The sequence below is a fragment of the Balaenoptera physalus genome (assembly GCF_965194825.1).
Source record: "Balaenoptera physalus genome assembly, contig: HAP1_SCAFFOLD_1465, whole genome shotgun sequence".
Classification (NCBI taxonomy): Eukaryota; Metazoa; Chordata; class Mammalia; order Artiodactyla; family Balaenopteridae; genus Balaenoptera; species Balaenoptera physalus.
Window position 1 is genome coordinate 170443 of NW_028125331.1, and position 14558 is coordinate 185000.

Below are 14558 nucleotides of genomic sequence, written 5' to 3' on the forward strand. Positions count from 1 at the left end.
TCTTTTTATGTTGTATTATTATACTTTTAGTGTATAGCAATGTCCTTATTCTCAAGTTTCTAATCATCAAAGACACAGCAAACGTAAAGCTATATGACAAATCCTTAATTTTGATAATCTCCAAACATTTGAACAGATGTCTATAGAAACATATTATTTTTCTTACATCAGCCAAATCTGAGACATTAAAATAGTTAACAGTTCTTAAAATATTTTCTTCCATAATAGAAGTTTATATTAAAATTACTTTCTTTGACCTGAATCAAATTACTGAATTATTTTCGCATGCTAATCAGATTCCCTTTATTATATCTACTCGCCTTTAAATCAAAATCCTACCAGCCATTCCTTAGAACTGTATTAACAGGAACCAGGACCTGGGAAGGCCTCAGAGGCAGGTTAAGTGCTGCTGGTTCTAACGGTGGCTGCATAGCAATATCCTAGAACACAAAACACCTCCGACACTTGAAGGCAATAGTTTCAACTGGGGTTCAACTGGGTCAGGGCAGATGTCTTTGTATTTCCTGATTGCTCACATGCTCAGAAATCCAAAGTGGAGAATATCCGTTCTGCATGGTAACAAGTAAGAAATAGCTCAATCCCACGTAACTGGATTGTCACCTAATCCAATCTGTGCCTCTCTTACAACTATTGACAGTGGTTTTTAATTCCTTCGGCAGGTCTCTCTACCCAACCAGCCTCCCTTAAGACACACAAACATACGTACACACACATGGTTCATTCTGCCACTTCTCCCACCAATTCACCACTCCGAGGAAGAGTGTATTTAGCTTAACTTTATCAAGCTCTTTGGCTGCCTGAGGATTTATAAATGTTAAAATAAAAACTAATTACAACCTTGAGAACTGCAGGTGGCACCTGGTCTTATGTCTCAAGGCAGCAGGTCGCTCCTGCATCATCCAAGCAGCAATGTCACTGCTTGCTCCTAAGCTCCAGAGAAACCCTCTGTTGGGTCTCGAACACCCCAAGTAATGAGATGCTACTGAAACGAGCATGTGGGGACCCTAGGTCTATGCCACAGCGTTAAGTGGCTTCTGAGGTTATCGAAACTGCCACTGATTCCAAACAAGGTTCACCAGCCCCTTCCTCCCACAGTGGTCCAGTGAACACTAAAAAGGCATAAAAATTCCTTCTCCACAGGTGTCTCCACAGGTGACAGCCACTAAGGCCAGAGATGGAACCACAGGTGATACAACTTAGGAACACACAAATTTAAATATCCGATACACCATTTACCATATCCCTAAAATGACTCATCCGAAAGTATCATATTTGCCAGTTTAAAAAACAAACTTTTTTCAAGTTTCTCTCCATGAGTTAGCTATAACTAGCACATCCTCCATGAGTATCTTTTCCTGATATACTACCGAGTAAAAACAATAAAAGCCATAGCCTAGATAAAATATATCATTTTTTCATTTGTGATTAACAGCCTTGGAGGGAGGTTTTTTTTTAAACTGGTCCATTAAACGGACATATATTTAAATAAAAATTATATAGTTTCTAACTTTAAACTACTCAAAATTTCAAGTACTTTATGTTTCAATTCTATTTCAAATCAGTACACTGAAAATACCCATTACCTGGAAACTAAGGAGAATATTTTTATTTTTTATGGCGAGCCAGACTCCCTATATTATTATTGAAAAGTAAAGTTTCTAATGAACCAGAAAGGAAATTTATTGTAAAGCAACACTCAAACTAAGCACATGTATTATCACACAAGGTTATGTGTACACCTACCAGACATGTGCAATCTCTATGTCAAAGCATTGTTTTCAAAAAGTTAAAAACACAACACGTACAAATATAGAACAAATGCATGCCAAAGAATCATAAACTCATTAATGACTAATCCAGTAAAAGAGCATTTTGAGAAACTAGGAATTTACAGGCATTTATAGAAGAACATTAGAATGAGATTGCTAGGTTACAAAAACACTGATCAATGTCCTACAGGGCAATAAAACCTTTGTAATTACCATATGTACCTGAAAAAAAAAGAAAGAAATCATCAATTTCAGCGTCTAAACTCCAATCAAATGGTAAATGACCAAGTCAGACATGGGTGCATTCTTCTAGGTAATTAAACAATCATGTGGGCCTATTAAACAATGTTCCTGCATAATGTCAAAAGGTCACTCTATCATACCCTCTCTTTTTTTAACTTTTTATTTTACATTGGAGTATAGTTGATTTACAATGTTGTGTTCGTTTTTACAGTATTTACAAGTTGTGTATAACTTTAATTAGCACAAAGATTTTAACCTTATGCCATAGAACTCAAACAGGAAAAAACAAGTATGATATTTTGAAGGAACGTATTACATATGGTTTCCTGCCTCTCAGAAATAGGTAGACATAAATAATTCCGTTTTTAAAAGTTATTCAATATGATGCAACAGAGCCTATAGCAATCAGCACCACAACGGGCCCCAGGTAGGCAGATTGAGTGGGGACACTTTGGAAGTTACTCTGAAGAACTTTGTATGTTGAAGCCAAGCCTTTAAAGGCTCTGAAAAGTTAAGTGGGGAGAAGATCCAGAGGTTAATTTCATATTTGTTTTTCAGGATTAGAATTAGAATTGCAGGTAAACCCTGGATCTATTCATTCCAAATTGTTTGAACTCTTTTATACTTTTATAAGTATACTTTTATATTCAAATTCTGATTTTGATTTAAAGGGAAAAATTCAAATTCAAATTTGCTCAGTTAATTGAGATTTTTGTCAGTGAATATGTCCTTTATTTAGTACTCTTGAATGATTTGGGGGTTTTTTTCCAAATCAACTCAAAGGAGCAGACATTCTTGAGCTCCAGTCTTCTCCCCAGAACAGGCTTTCAGGCGTGGGAGGGTCACTGATAATGTGTCTTTAGGGTCATTTTGTTTGTTTGTTTGCTTAAAGAGTCTCCCCCAGTTGCATAAGCTTCAGGACCCTCACAGCTCTAGCCTTGCCTGTCACTCTGTGTTGACAGTCACATGGACTTTGTAAGTTTTTTTGGAGAAAAAAATGTTGTTGTTTTCCCGAAGTTTTCAAAAATATTCTGACCTCAGTATTTCTGGGAAGTTTATTCAAATATGATTTTTTAAAAAAATCGGTCCGTTTACCAGTTTGTTGAAGACTCTTTCCAACAAGTCCAAGCTCCAGTGCTTACTAAATACCTCTCTCCATATTCTATGCTCATTTTCCCCAACATGTTTCACTGAATCACAAATGGATTCCCCATTCACCTGCTCCAGGGGCACATCTTCTGATAGGCTCCCTCCTTAAACCAAGGAACATATTACATATGGTCTAATGCCTTTCAGAAATAGGTAGACATAAGTAATTCAATCTAAATATCAACCAAAATACTGACATTTTCTTATTCAGATTATATCTCTTCTTCCTCCCCAAAGATCTGAAAATTCATAAAGAAACAGTAGATTCACAGGGATAATCCTGATTAACTTGGAGGATTCGACTCACTCTAGAAAACCACTAAGCACACTATTGAGACAAAAAGAAGCCTGCACCAATTAAAACAGCAGCAGGATTTTAGTCCATATTACCCAAGGTGAAAACTTCTTTATGGACTGTATTGTCTTAGCACACATGGCATTACTTGAGATTGACTGTGCTCACATAGCAATAGAATATGTTGATGACACTTAGCAAATAATTACAAAGAATCTGTGCCCATTGAAATAACAGGAGTTCTGACAAACAATACCCTTGAGAAGAGACATTTGATAAACACACTATTAGACATTCACTTAAATCAATTCTCACGATTTTATACTTCTTAGCAGTTGTAGCATTATGTTCAGTTCCTCCATTCTGCAATTCATGTATTTTTATACCAAATTCTTAAGGTTAATCATGTTATTGGGTTAGGATAATTTATACAAGTGTCTCACTATTATACGATGTATGTTATTTTTATTTTAAAAGAATAATATTGTGTGATAATATCTATTAGAGGATCATATTAATAAACTTTCATTAAAGATGATACAGTAACACTTTAGCACATAAGGAGCCATTGCTCCAGTGAAGAAAGGATTCAAATCTGATACAAATCTTCAAATTGAGGTGCTAATATATTTGCCTAGATCAAGCACTAGGTATTACATGAAGAGCACATGATGTTTGTCTCCCATGCTGGCCAACAAAATGGGCTTGATCTGCTCCCCCAACCAAGGGCAGAGACCTCTCATACATATGCAGGACATAACAGGGAGGAGACATTGTTGGATAAAAACAAATCCTAATTACCACTCCTAGAACAGTGATTCAAGTTGTGTGCCCCACCTGTAGTGGGCCAGAAATACATCTTTTCTTCTCACAACAAGAAGGGCACTTTTGACAGGGGAAGGAAACAAAAGAAGACTTCTAGAGAAAATTACAAGTACTGAGATTTAACAAGGTGCGGATGAGTGTGTAACACTCACTAAATTGAACCCCTGGGTCTACAAATATCATCATTTACGTCAAATAATCACCATCAACAGCGGCTGAAATGTCTAACACTGGCTTCAGTCCTTTTCAGAGACTTCCGTCCTTTTTCTTTTCACTGGGGAGCAGAGTTAGGGAGGACAGCAGCTACTAGCTATAGCTGGCACTTTACTTATATGGGGAAAATAATTCAGCTGTAAATTAACTTCCAATTGTGTTGTTCCTTAATCGGGAAAGAGTGAACATTACTCCTCAAAGTGACATGCGATCCAGGAGACAGATTTACAATACTAAATATGCAATCAAAATACTGACATTTTCTTATTCAGATTATATCTCTTCTTCCTCCCCCCCCCCCCAAAAGATCTGAAAGTTCATAAACAAATAGTAGATTCACAGGGATAATCCTAAAACAGAGAGCTACTGCCCTCTTCCACTTGTGGCTCATGGTAGGAAGTGAGCAAACCAACCACTGTCTGCACAACAACTTCTGGAAAACAGGGCTCTAACTTGGAATCTATATTCTAACTTTCCTCTTGCATTCCATTTAAGAGGATAACTCCATTAGAACAACACTTTCATCTTGACTAAATACAAAGAGTTCTAGAAGGCAGACCAAGTAGAGATGCACAATTTTTAAATATCAGGTCCTAGAGGATGCTGTCCATTCAACTTGTTTTACCTTCAAAAAGACAGAGAATAAGAGAAAAAAAAAAAAGCCCATGTTTTTGGCTATTTAGAAACATTACTCTCGCCCTGTGTAGACTCCTCCTGACTTAAAATTTCCCATTAATTATAAAGATTCATGTCAAAACATGGATAATTTCTGAGATGTCAAATGTTTCAACCAAGTCCTGTATGAGAGTATGTCTTATGCCAGAACCTCACCCAGGTTGACCCCCCCCCCCGCCCCGTCTGACTAATTTACTACTGAGAACCAGTTGTAAATAGAGGAAAAATGTCACTGTATCCTTTTGGGGAGAAGATCTTTACCTTTTTAAAAATTTACATACAGTTCTCATTATTTTATCAGGGCTTAAGAATATTTCATTTTTGTTAGTCTTAAAGTCTTGTCTGAAAAGATTACTTGAGTTCTTAAAACACTTCTTAGGAATAAAAGGTTAGCGATCAAAAGACTTGAGCAAATGCTGGTGTTCGTGATTTCTTGTTGGTAGCCTAAATCCCATCCTGCTGGCAAACTCCTCTTTAGAATTTCTCAAAGGATGGGACAGGACTAAAAGAACCCTCTACCTTGATTTATGTAGTAACAAATTTCAAATATGGGTTTGAAATACCTTGCTTGTATATACATCTACACATACAAACAAACACCTCCCAAATATTCGAGAGTTAAGGAAAAATCCAATTGGTCAAATTAGCTAATCTAGACTATAATAAGATTCATTCACCATTACTTCTACTGCTACAAAGGATACTGTCAAATGAGATTAGCAAGCAATTATCAAACACAGTTTGTGTACCCTCTATGAATCTTTAAGTCTGCAAAGACATTTAAATATATACTTGACACTTGAACAACTATAGTAGCCATCTTTGCAGTGATCAAGGACTCTATAGTATCTAAAATGTTCTTAGCCATGCAAATTTACATAGGTACTTTTAACTTACTGAACTTTTAATCAGAGTACTAAACACATCTAAATAAAACAGAGGCTGAAAAGTGAAAACTAGCATTGACATTTGAAGAGTCAGCCAGAGACCCAGACGAACTGAGCTTAGAGATATATTCAATTCAGAAAAGGATATCTGCCTGGATATTCAGACATGGAGCACCTCAGAGCATGTGACTCTTAAAAAAGATGCTCAGTATGAAGAACATGATACCTCTGTGGATTTCAGGGAATAAAATACAAACAGAAAATAAAGAAATATCAAAATAACTGATCTTGCAATATCCTGTAATCACAACTAAGGAGACAAGAAAGGCAGCACAGCACTCTGCTTCTCTTATAAGGGGAGGATTTTTGAAGCCATGTTTCCTTTAAGTAAGAGTGACCTCTGGTGACTTTTTAATTGCACCTCAGTGTACTATGTTAAATTATTCTACAATTCTTTTATACTAGCAAATCATTTAGTACTACATTTTAAATTTCTTAGCAAAGTGATAAATGCTTTACTGCAGGACCTAAGGATTTCATGTAAATGCCTCCATTTTAATTAATTCATGGAAATTGTGCCCAAAGCTAAATTAAAATTCTGTCTGAAACACGGAGCAGTATTTTCTTAAAGGAGACTAAGGCTCATTTTCAGGAGTGACTCATATAATATGGCATTAAATGAGCTGATACTAAATGATGACAACACAAACTTATCACAGCCTCGGGGCATATATGGATGAATGCTGGAAGGGTAACTATTTGTACAATATGCTTTTCACTTTAGCACAAACTTCCTGGTAAGGGCAGAGTTCCCCAGCCCACCCCACCCCCAGATAACACTGGATACCCAGCAGCAAGGTCGGTTTCTAACATGCCTACTAGCACTTTCTTGAAATGCATAATAGCTTGCCTTACTCCCTACAACCTGATTTAAAAAAAAATTCTTGAGGGGGATGGGGTGTGGATGTAGGACTAACGGGGCTTTCTTCCAATCCCTCAAGGAAAGAAAAGCCCTGTGATGGAGATTTCAATCTGAATAACACTTCGAAAACTTTTTCCGATTTCCAGATTAAAATGCCTTGAGGTCGGCTGAATCAATTTGGCTAGCATCTTTAGATCAGACTCACATTGCCAGTCCAGAACTGAGAGGTTAATACATCTTCAGTGAACCAACAAAATGAGAAACACAGCACATCACAATATACAAGCATGTGCACTTGCAAATGAACCTGAATGGCAGGTTATGTTTTTCCTTTAAGCAAAAGCCTTCTAATTCTGAGGGGTCTATCCTTCTCATAATTCTGGGGACTAACCAGGTTTGCCGCCTGGGCTCTGCTGCGGAGCCTGCCCGCCGCTGCAGCGCCCGAGTTCTTGGTACCCGATTCCGCAGGGCGCCAACTGCAAACATCTACGCTAATGCAGGACCCGGCCAGGTCGGACAACGATTTCCTTTCTGACATAAATCCTGCAAAATGTATTCATAGTAAAAAGAAATAAATGACATATTGGCATGCTCTTCTGTCTTCATCTCCTGCTATTCTCTCTCTCTGGTCTCTCTCCGCCTCAATATTCTCATGCTAATTTTAGGTTTTACTAGAACTTGAGCTTTCTCAATGAATATTCAAAACAACAGCACACAGACAAAATTCACCTCACAGACAAGTCAAAACAGGCTTTGTGTATTACAGACTTGACAAGTGGAAAAACCATTGTAAACCATCCTATCCAAGCGTTGGGACTTTGCGATGTTTTTTAAATGCCTCATTTTCAGAAGCAGACCAGTGATTCCATTTGTAAAATTCAATTATTTTTTTAAAAAAACACGAATTCTCAGTTGCCAGTATAAGTTTTAAAAGATTTGCTGTACTCACAAGTATTCCCTGCTGCTAATGTACTCCAGGGCTGGGCAGACAAAAGAAAGAGCATCATGAGACAGGCTCCCGCGGCGGAGTCCATGTTCACAGTCGCCTGGGCTCCCCACCCCAAAACCCAAGGTGTCCAGACAGCTGCTCTGAGCCGGAGTCTGCAAGCTCCCTCCCGCTCGGGGTAGCTAGCGCTCCCTCCTCCGGGCTCGGCAAACCCGCGCAGCCGGCGGGGCGGGAGCCCCAACCTGCAGCCACACCCCCACCCCCACCCGCTCCCGCCGCGCTGCGAGCTCCACGCATCCCGGGCGCTCCTGGCGGTGGCGGGAGGAAGTGCGAGTCAAGTCGGTGAAGGTCTTCAACCTGCACTCGCTCCGAATCCGAATCCGCGGTCCTAGCTCCTTCACCGGCAGGTTTCCCACTCTGAACAGCTGAGCAGGTCAGTGGACTTCAGTCTGAGACCGAGCTTCACCACGCTGATGATGCTTGAGCATTAACACCGATGCTAGGAAAAATGTGAGTTTCTTTTTTTTTGGTTGAAAAGAAGTTAGGACAAGTAACTAACCCGGTTTGAAGAAAATATTTACATGTACTGAGAACTGTTGTAAAAAAGACTGCTTTTGTTTTCTCAACTCATTTAATGATTCATATTTAAAAATAAAAACCTAAAGAACCTTATTATGTTAATCATTTCGAAATATATACGGTTATATATACAGTGTTATGTGTCAAAATACATCTCAATAAAGCTGGAAAATATTCAAAGTAAAAAATAATTAATTAAAACACCGACCCGACTTCTACTATAATGTCAGCATTTTATTATGTATATTCCTACTTGGAGATTTGAGAATTGTGGTCAGCAGATATATAAAACTAAAAACTGGCATCCTGGGAGAAGGAATCTTACTCCAAATATCATCAGGGAAGTGACCTTATGTTAAGTAGGTAAACTGAATACACTTAATTGAAGAATGAAGAGTTTTGAATCAACTTCTATATACTGTATGTGTATTCCTTTCCATTCAAATTCTTTAATACAATTACCCAAAAGTTCATATTGAAAAATGATGGAATATAAAAGGCATCTTAAATAAATAAATAAATGGATAGATAAATAAATGGATAGATAGATAGGCAGATAAATAGATAAATTGTTTCAGAGTATACAGATAGAGGCCTGATGGCCCATGGAGGAAGAAGGATTTCAAGACCCATGACCTTGAGGTAAGTCACATGGCCTCCTCTACTTCCTAAAGAGGCTGCCAGCAGATGTAAATGAAGGAGGTATGAGCATGGCATCACTAGGATCAATACTCTCCTAAAACTGTGACCAGACTCATGACAAATGTGCTGAGACTTAGGAACAGTGTCCAGGCATTCTTGCACCATCCAAAGTGATCAGAATATGAAAGTAACTTTAACCTTGAGTAGGGCATTATATGCCTGAGAACAAAGCAGAAAAGCTGTTTTTATTATTTCTATTCTGCAACCTGGGTAAAAAACAAAAACAGGAATAGAAAATGTAAATAGCTTGGCAAGGCCACAGAATTTACAAGTAGAATTTGACCCAAATATGTAGATTCTGATCCCAACTTTCCAGCTTTCTCCACTCCTACTCAGGGCCCCTGGGAATCAGGAACTCTTCCCACCCACCCCATCAATCAGCAGTCCTGGGAAACACTGAGCAAAGCTTGCTCGGAGGGTGCATTTAGAACCTTGAAAAAAGCCACAAGCGGTAGAGTGACCTTCATTTATTAGTCAGACATTTTCCTAGTGCCTAATACATGTCCCAGAACCTGAATATGGTATTTCTAATTTTTAAAGCAAATATAAATTAATGATTTACATTAAGTGTCTAATATTTTTTAAAGCCTATACAACAGACAGTCTGTGTGTGTGTGTGTGTAATCTAAATAAATGGTCACAGCATTCCTTTGAAGTAAATGTTACTCTGCCCATTTAATGGATAGACAGACTAACCTCAGAGAGTTTAATGGATGTGTCACAAAGCAAGCCAGACTTGGACCAGGTCAGCTGAGCTCTGAAACCCCTTCTCACTGGCCCTCAGGTCTCTGAAACAGAAAAGTTGTCACCTGTGAAAACTCTATTCAGTTGTTCATGGGAAATCCATTTAAAATGGGTTAGAAGGCGCCTCAGTAATTGATGTCAATTAAAACCAAAAAGGACAATGCTGGTAAATTACTTGAGCAGACATTCAGGATGGATTTTCCAAGTCAGAGATGAAACAGCCCACGAGGGATTGAGATTTGCAGGCAGATGTCCTTGTGCAGTGCACAGCATTGACCACTGGACAGCACTGGGGCTGTTACATGATCTTCCAAGACAAGGGCAGCCCCAGGTGAGGAGGCTTGAAGAGACCAGGCAAAGCAAGGCCCAAAGCAGGGACTTGCTAGCAGACAGCTGATGCGACTCCTGGTTTTACCCCTTTCCAGCTGCCTTCTTTCGCTGGAGACTTCGTGGCTTTGTGCTTCACTTTTCTTGTGTGTAGAATGGTGATGATAGCCAGTCATAGAGCCATTATGAAATTACAGGTCTGAAACCCCCACAAAGGGATGGAAACTGCTGAGCATTCCACGTACCAGTCCCAGAGCTGCCCTGGGAGTTGGTACCCACCCGTGAGACCCCCGGCAGCTGCTCAGCATCTGTGATCCTCAGCTTCGTTGTCTGTTTCATAAGAAAATAGAAGTCTTACCAGCAGAGAACTGATCCAAGGGTTACAGGAGAAAATGAATGTCAAGTACTTAACACCATGCTCATCCACAGGGCGCTGGATCAGGTAGGCTGATGCTAGAGCTCCAGGCTCAGAGGAGAAAGGATGCCTAACGGGACCGCCAAGGCCTCCAAGCTAAATCCCTGCAGGTCAGGGGCAGTCCGCTGCATTCTGTGACCTGTTTGCACAGCCCTTTGCTCTTTTATATAAGAAAGATGACAGATAATCAACAAGGACCTACTGTATAGCACAGGGAACTCTACTCAACATTCTGTCATAATCTATATGGGAAAAGAATCTGTAAAAGAATGGACACATGTATATGTATAACTGAATCACTTTGCTGTACAACTGAAACTAACACAATATTGTAAATCAGCTATACTCCAATATAAAATTAAATTAAATTTTAAAAAATCAAAACAAAGCAAAGGTGAAGAAAATGTGTAGATCTAATCTTGCACATTTCTATAAGTGATGATTCAAACCCCACAAATCACGCACGCGCATATATGTATGTGTCTGCAGAGTTCACACCAAACACAAAAGAGAACTTGAAATCAGCACACGTCACAAATAAAAGACAAGAAATCAACTTCCGATGTTCAGAAGTGTGTGGACCCTCATATGTGTAAGTGCAGACAGGCTGCCTAGGAAAGTATATTCTAAGTGAAACTACACCCTTGGCATTTCCTGACCAAAGTCTTCTGTTATCCTGCTCACCTGGGAGCAGTCTGTGCACTCAGGATTCCCTACTGAGAAGAGGAAGGATCAACTCACCCCACCCGAATGAAATCCTTTCTCAATGCTCTCCATAGATCAAAACATGACTCCATTCATTTTTCTTCTCTATTCAGCAGTTTTCTCCCTGTAAATTATTTCTGCGTGTTTTATCTAAATCTGGGAATACATTTAACTTTACTCTTGTAATGGGAACAGATGTATCATTAAATCCTCTGAAAGAATACTGTGAATAAAATATAATAGTATTTCTATTAGGAGTCATTTTTCCCATAAGCCCCCAGGCAACAAATCCTGAAGAACGATTATGGAGAGACAGACTGCAGGGAGAAGAATTGTCACATGTGCGATAAAAAACACACTGCACGGTGTCTTCGCAGGTTATCTCTGATGAGCTATGTTCCCTGTAACTAGCCCTTGGAAGCCCTGGTTTTAACAACCAAAGGATTATGCATCTAATTACATAAATCTCAGCTAGAGAATAGTCAGCCTCATATTGTTATCCGAAAAACTAAGTTTGCCTCTTGGTGGGTGTCGAGCCAAAAGACACAACCAAGACAAAGAGTGAGAGAAGGAAGGATTTGTTACTTGCAGCAAGTAAGTAGAACACCAGGGATCTTTCCCAAAGCGGTGTCTCCCCAAACAGCAAAACTGGGGAAGTTTTAAGCTAAGGGTACATGTATATTCATGAAAGGACTTGGGAGGTAGGCAGAGCCCAGGCTTTAGTTGATTGAAATCCGGAGGATCAGAAAAGGTCAACGCCATCATCCCTTAGATTCCGTTTGACCTGGTGGTTGAGTGCTTCAGGCTAATCTTTACCATGGAAACAGAACTGGAAGTCTTTACAACTGATACATTGTTACTAGTGCTACTTCTCTTGCCTGATAACAGTCAGCATTCTTGTTTTCCCTTAAGATCCTTCATTACTGAGACCTGTTCAAGGGCAAGCACTCTGGCCAGGCTTAGATCACGAAATGGCTTGTACTAAATTAATAGGTGTTCTCTTATGTCCAGAAAGCCATGCCTGGTTTTCTTTCTCCATAGACCCCCTACCTTATCTGCTTATAATATTTCTTTCCAATTCAGCCCATTTCAACCCAGTAGGACTTTTGGGGACTAACAAACACTGGTATCTAAGATAGAACAAACCACAACTAAGAACTTGAAGTATAAAAGCAATACTGCATGGTATTTCCAAAAGTGCTTAATAAACATTTCACAGGATTGTGCATAAACAACACACTTTTCCTGACATTCTGGCACAAGTAGAATCAGAGAGGCTTAACGTTAAAATGAAGTGCAGAGTCAGCTGTCCAGCATTCTACCCAATTCAAGCACCACAGTCTCCAATATCATCTTGCACACATGTCCACTGATGGCAGCAGCTGAGGTGCATACATAGAGAGAAAAGGGAGATTCTAGAACTTCCTTCTATCATATCACAAAGAAGGATAAATTCACAGAATCAACTACATGAGTGTCCAGGAAAAAAAATTCTTTTTTTTTTTAAACTTTTTAAATTGAGATATATTATACCCTTTAAACAAAATTTCTAATTTTATGAAAGGCATAAAAGGTCACAATTTTTCTTTACTCCTTTGGGGTAGGAAGAGGGAGGCAGAGTTGAGTGCATCCTTAAAAGTCCTTTTCTAATTTAAAATTAAAATCAACATCTGATCTTGACCTAAGAATTTTTCTATTGAGGTATAATTGACATAGAACACTATATTAGTTTCAGGTGTACAATTCAATGATTTGACATTTGTGTGTATTGCAAAATGAACATCACAGTAAATCTGGTTACCATCAATCACCATACACAGTCACAGATTTTTTTCTTTCTTCTTGTGATGAGAACTTTTAAGATTTACTTGCAGCAACTGGTAAATATGCAATACAGTATTAATAACTATATTCACCATGCTATACATTACATCCCTGTGGCTTATTTATTTTATAACTGGAAATTTGTACCTTTTGAACCCCCTTCACTCATGTCACCTACTTCCCACCCCCATCCCCACCCCCCCACTCTGGCAACCAACTATCTCTTCTCTGTATTTATGAGCTCCTTTTTTTTCTTTTTAAGATTACTCATATCAGTGAGACCATAGGTTATCTTTCTCTAACTTATTTCACTTAGCATAATGCTCTCAAAGTCCCTCCATGTTTTCACAAATGGCAAAATTTCCTTTTTCTTAATGGCTCAATAGTATTCCAGTGTGTGTATCACATTTTTTTATCCATTCACCCATCAATGAACACTGAAGTTGTTCCCATGTCTTAACTATTGTAAATAATTCTGTAATAAACATGGGTGTGCATATATCTTTTGGAGTTAGTGTTTTCATTTTCTTTGTACAAATACACAGAAGTGAAATTGCTGGATCATATGGTAGTCCCAGTTTTGATCTTTTGAGGAAACTCCATGCTATTTTCCATACTGTCTGTACCAATTTACATTCTCACCAAGAGTGCACAAGTGTCTCCTTCTCTTCACATCCTTGCCAACACTTGTTATTTCTTATCTTTTGATGATAATCATACAAACAGGTGTGAAGTGATATCTCATTGTGGTTTCGATTTGCATTTCCCTGATGATTAGTGACGTTGAGCATCTTTTCCTATACCTGTTGGTCAACTGTATGTGTTCTTTGGAAAAATGTCTATTCAGATCCTTTGCCCATTTTTAATTAGATTGTTTGTTTGCTATTGAGTTGTGCGAGATCTTTATATATATTAGATATTAGCCCATTATCAGATACATGATTTGCAAATATTTCTCCCATTCAATTGGTTGCCTTTTCATTTGGTTGATGGTTTCCTTTACTGTACAAAAGCTTTTTAGTTTGATGTAGTCTCACTTGTTTATTTTTACTTTTATTGCCTTTGCTTTTGGTGTCATATCCAAAAAATCATGGCCATGACCAATGTCCAGGAGCTTACCGTATATGTTTTCTTCTAGGAGTTTCATGATTTCAGGTCTTAAATTCAAGTCTTTATTCCATTTTGAGTTAATTTCTGTATGGTGTAAGGTAGTAGTCTAGTTTTATTCTTTTGCATGTGGCTGTCCAGTTTTGCCAACACCATTTGTTGAACAGACTGTCCTTTCCCCATTGTATATTCTTGACTCCTTTGTCATAA

The 14558-nt window shown here is 38.5% G+C and overlaps 1 protein-coding gene across 4 annotated transcripts in view; it reads right to left on the reverse strand.

Annotated features, from left to right (window-relative positions):
* The window catches only part of LOC309653925 (contactin-associated protein-like 3), an 85121-nt gene extending 75066 nt beyond the window's left edge, over window positions 1-10055 (reverse strand). For 2 of the 4 annotated variants that reach the window (XM_082478666.1, XM_082478665.1), the window contains exon 1: window positions 7949-8145. In XM_082478666.1, coding sequence (XP_082334792.1) covers window positions 7949-8033 — 85 coding nt within the window. In that variant the 5' untranslated portion in view covers window positions 8034-8145. Of the gene's footprint in view, window positions 1-7390; window positions 7506-7948; window positions 8146-9922 lie in introns of those variants that run through there. The other 2 variants (XR_014259646.1, XR_014259647.1) reach the window with 2 other exon arrangements.
* Window positions 10056-14558: the final 4503 nt, after the last annotated feature.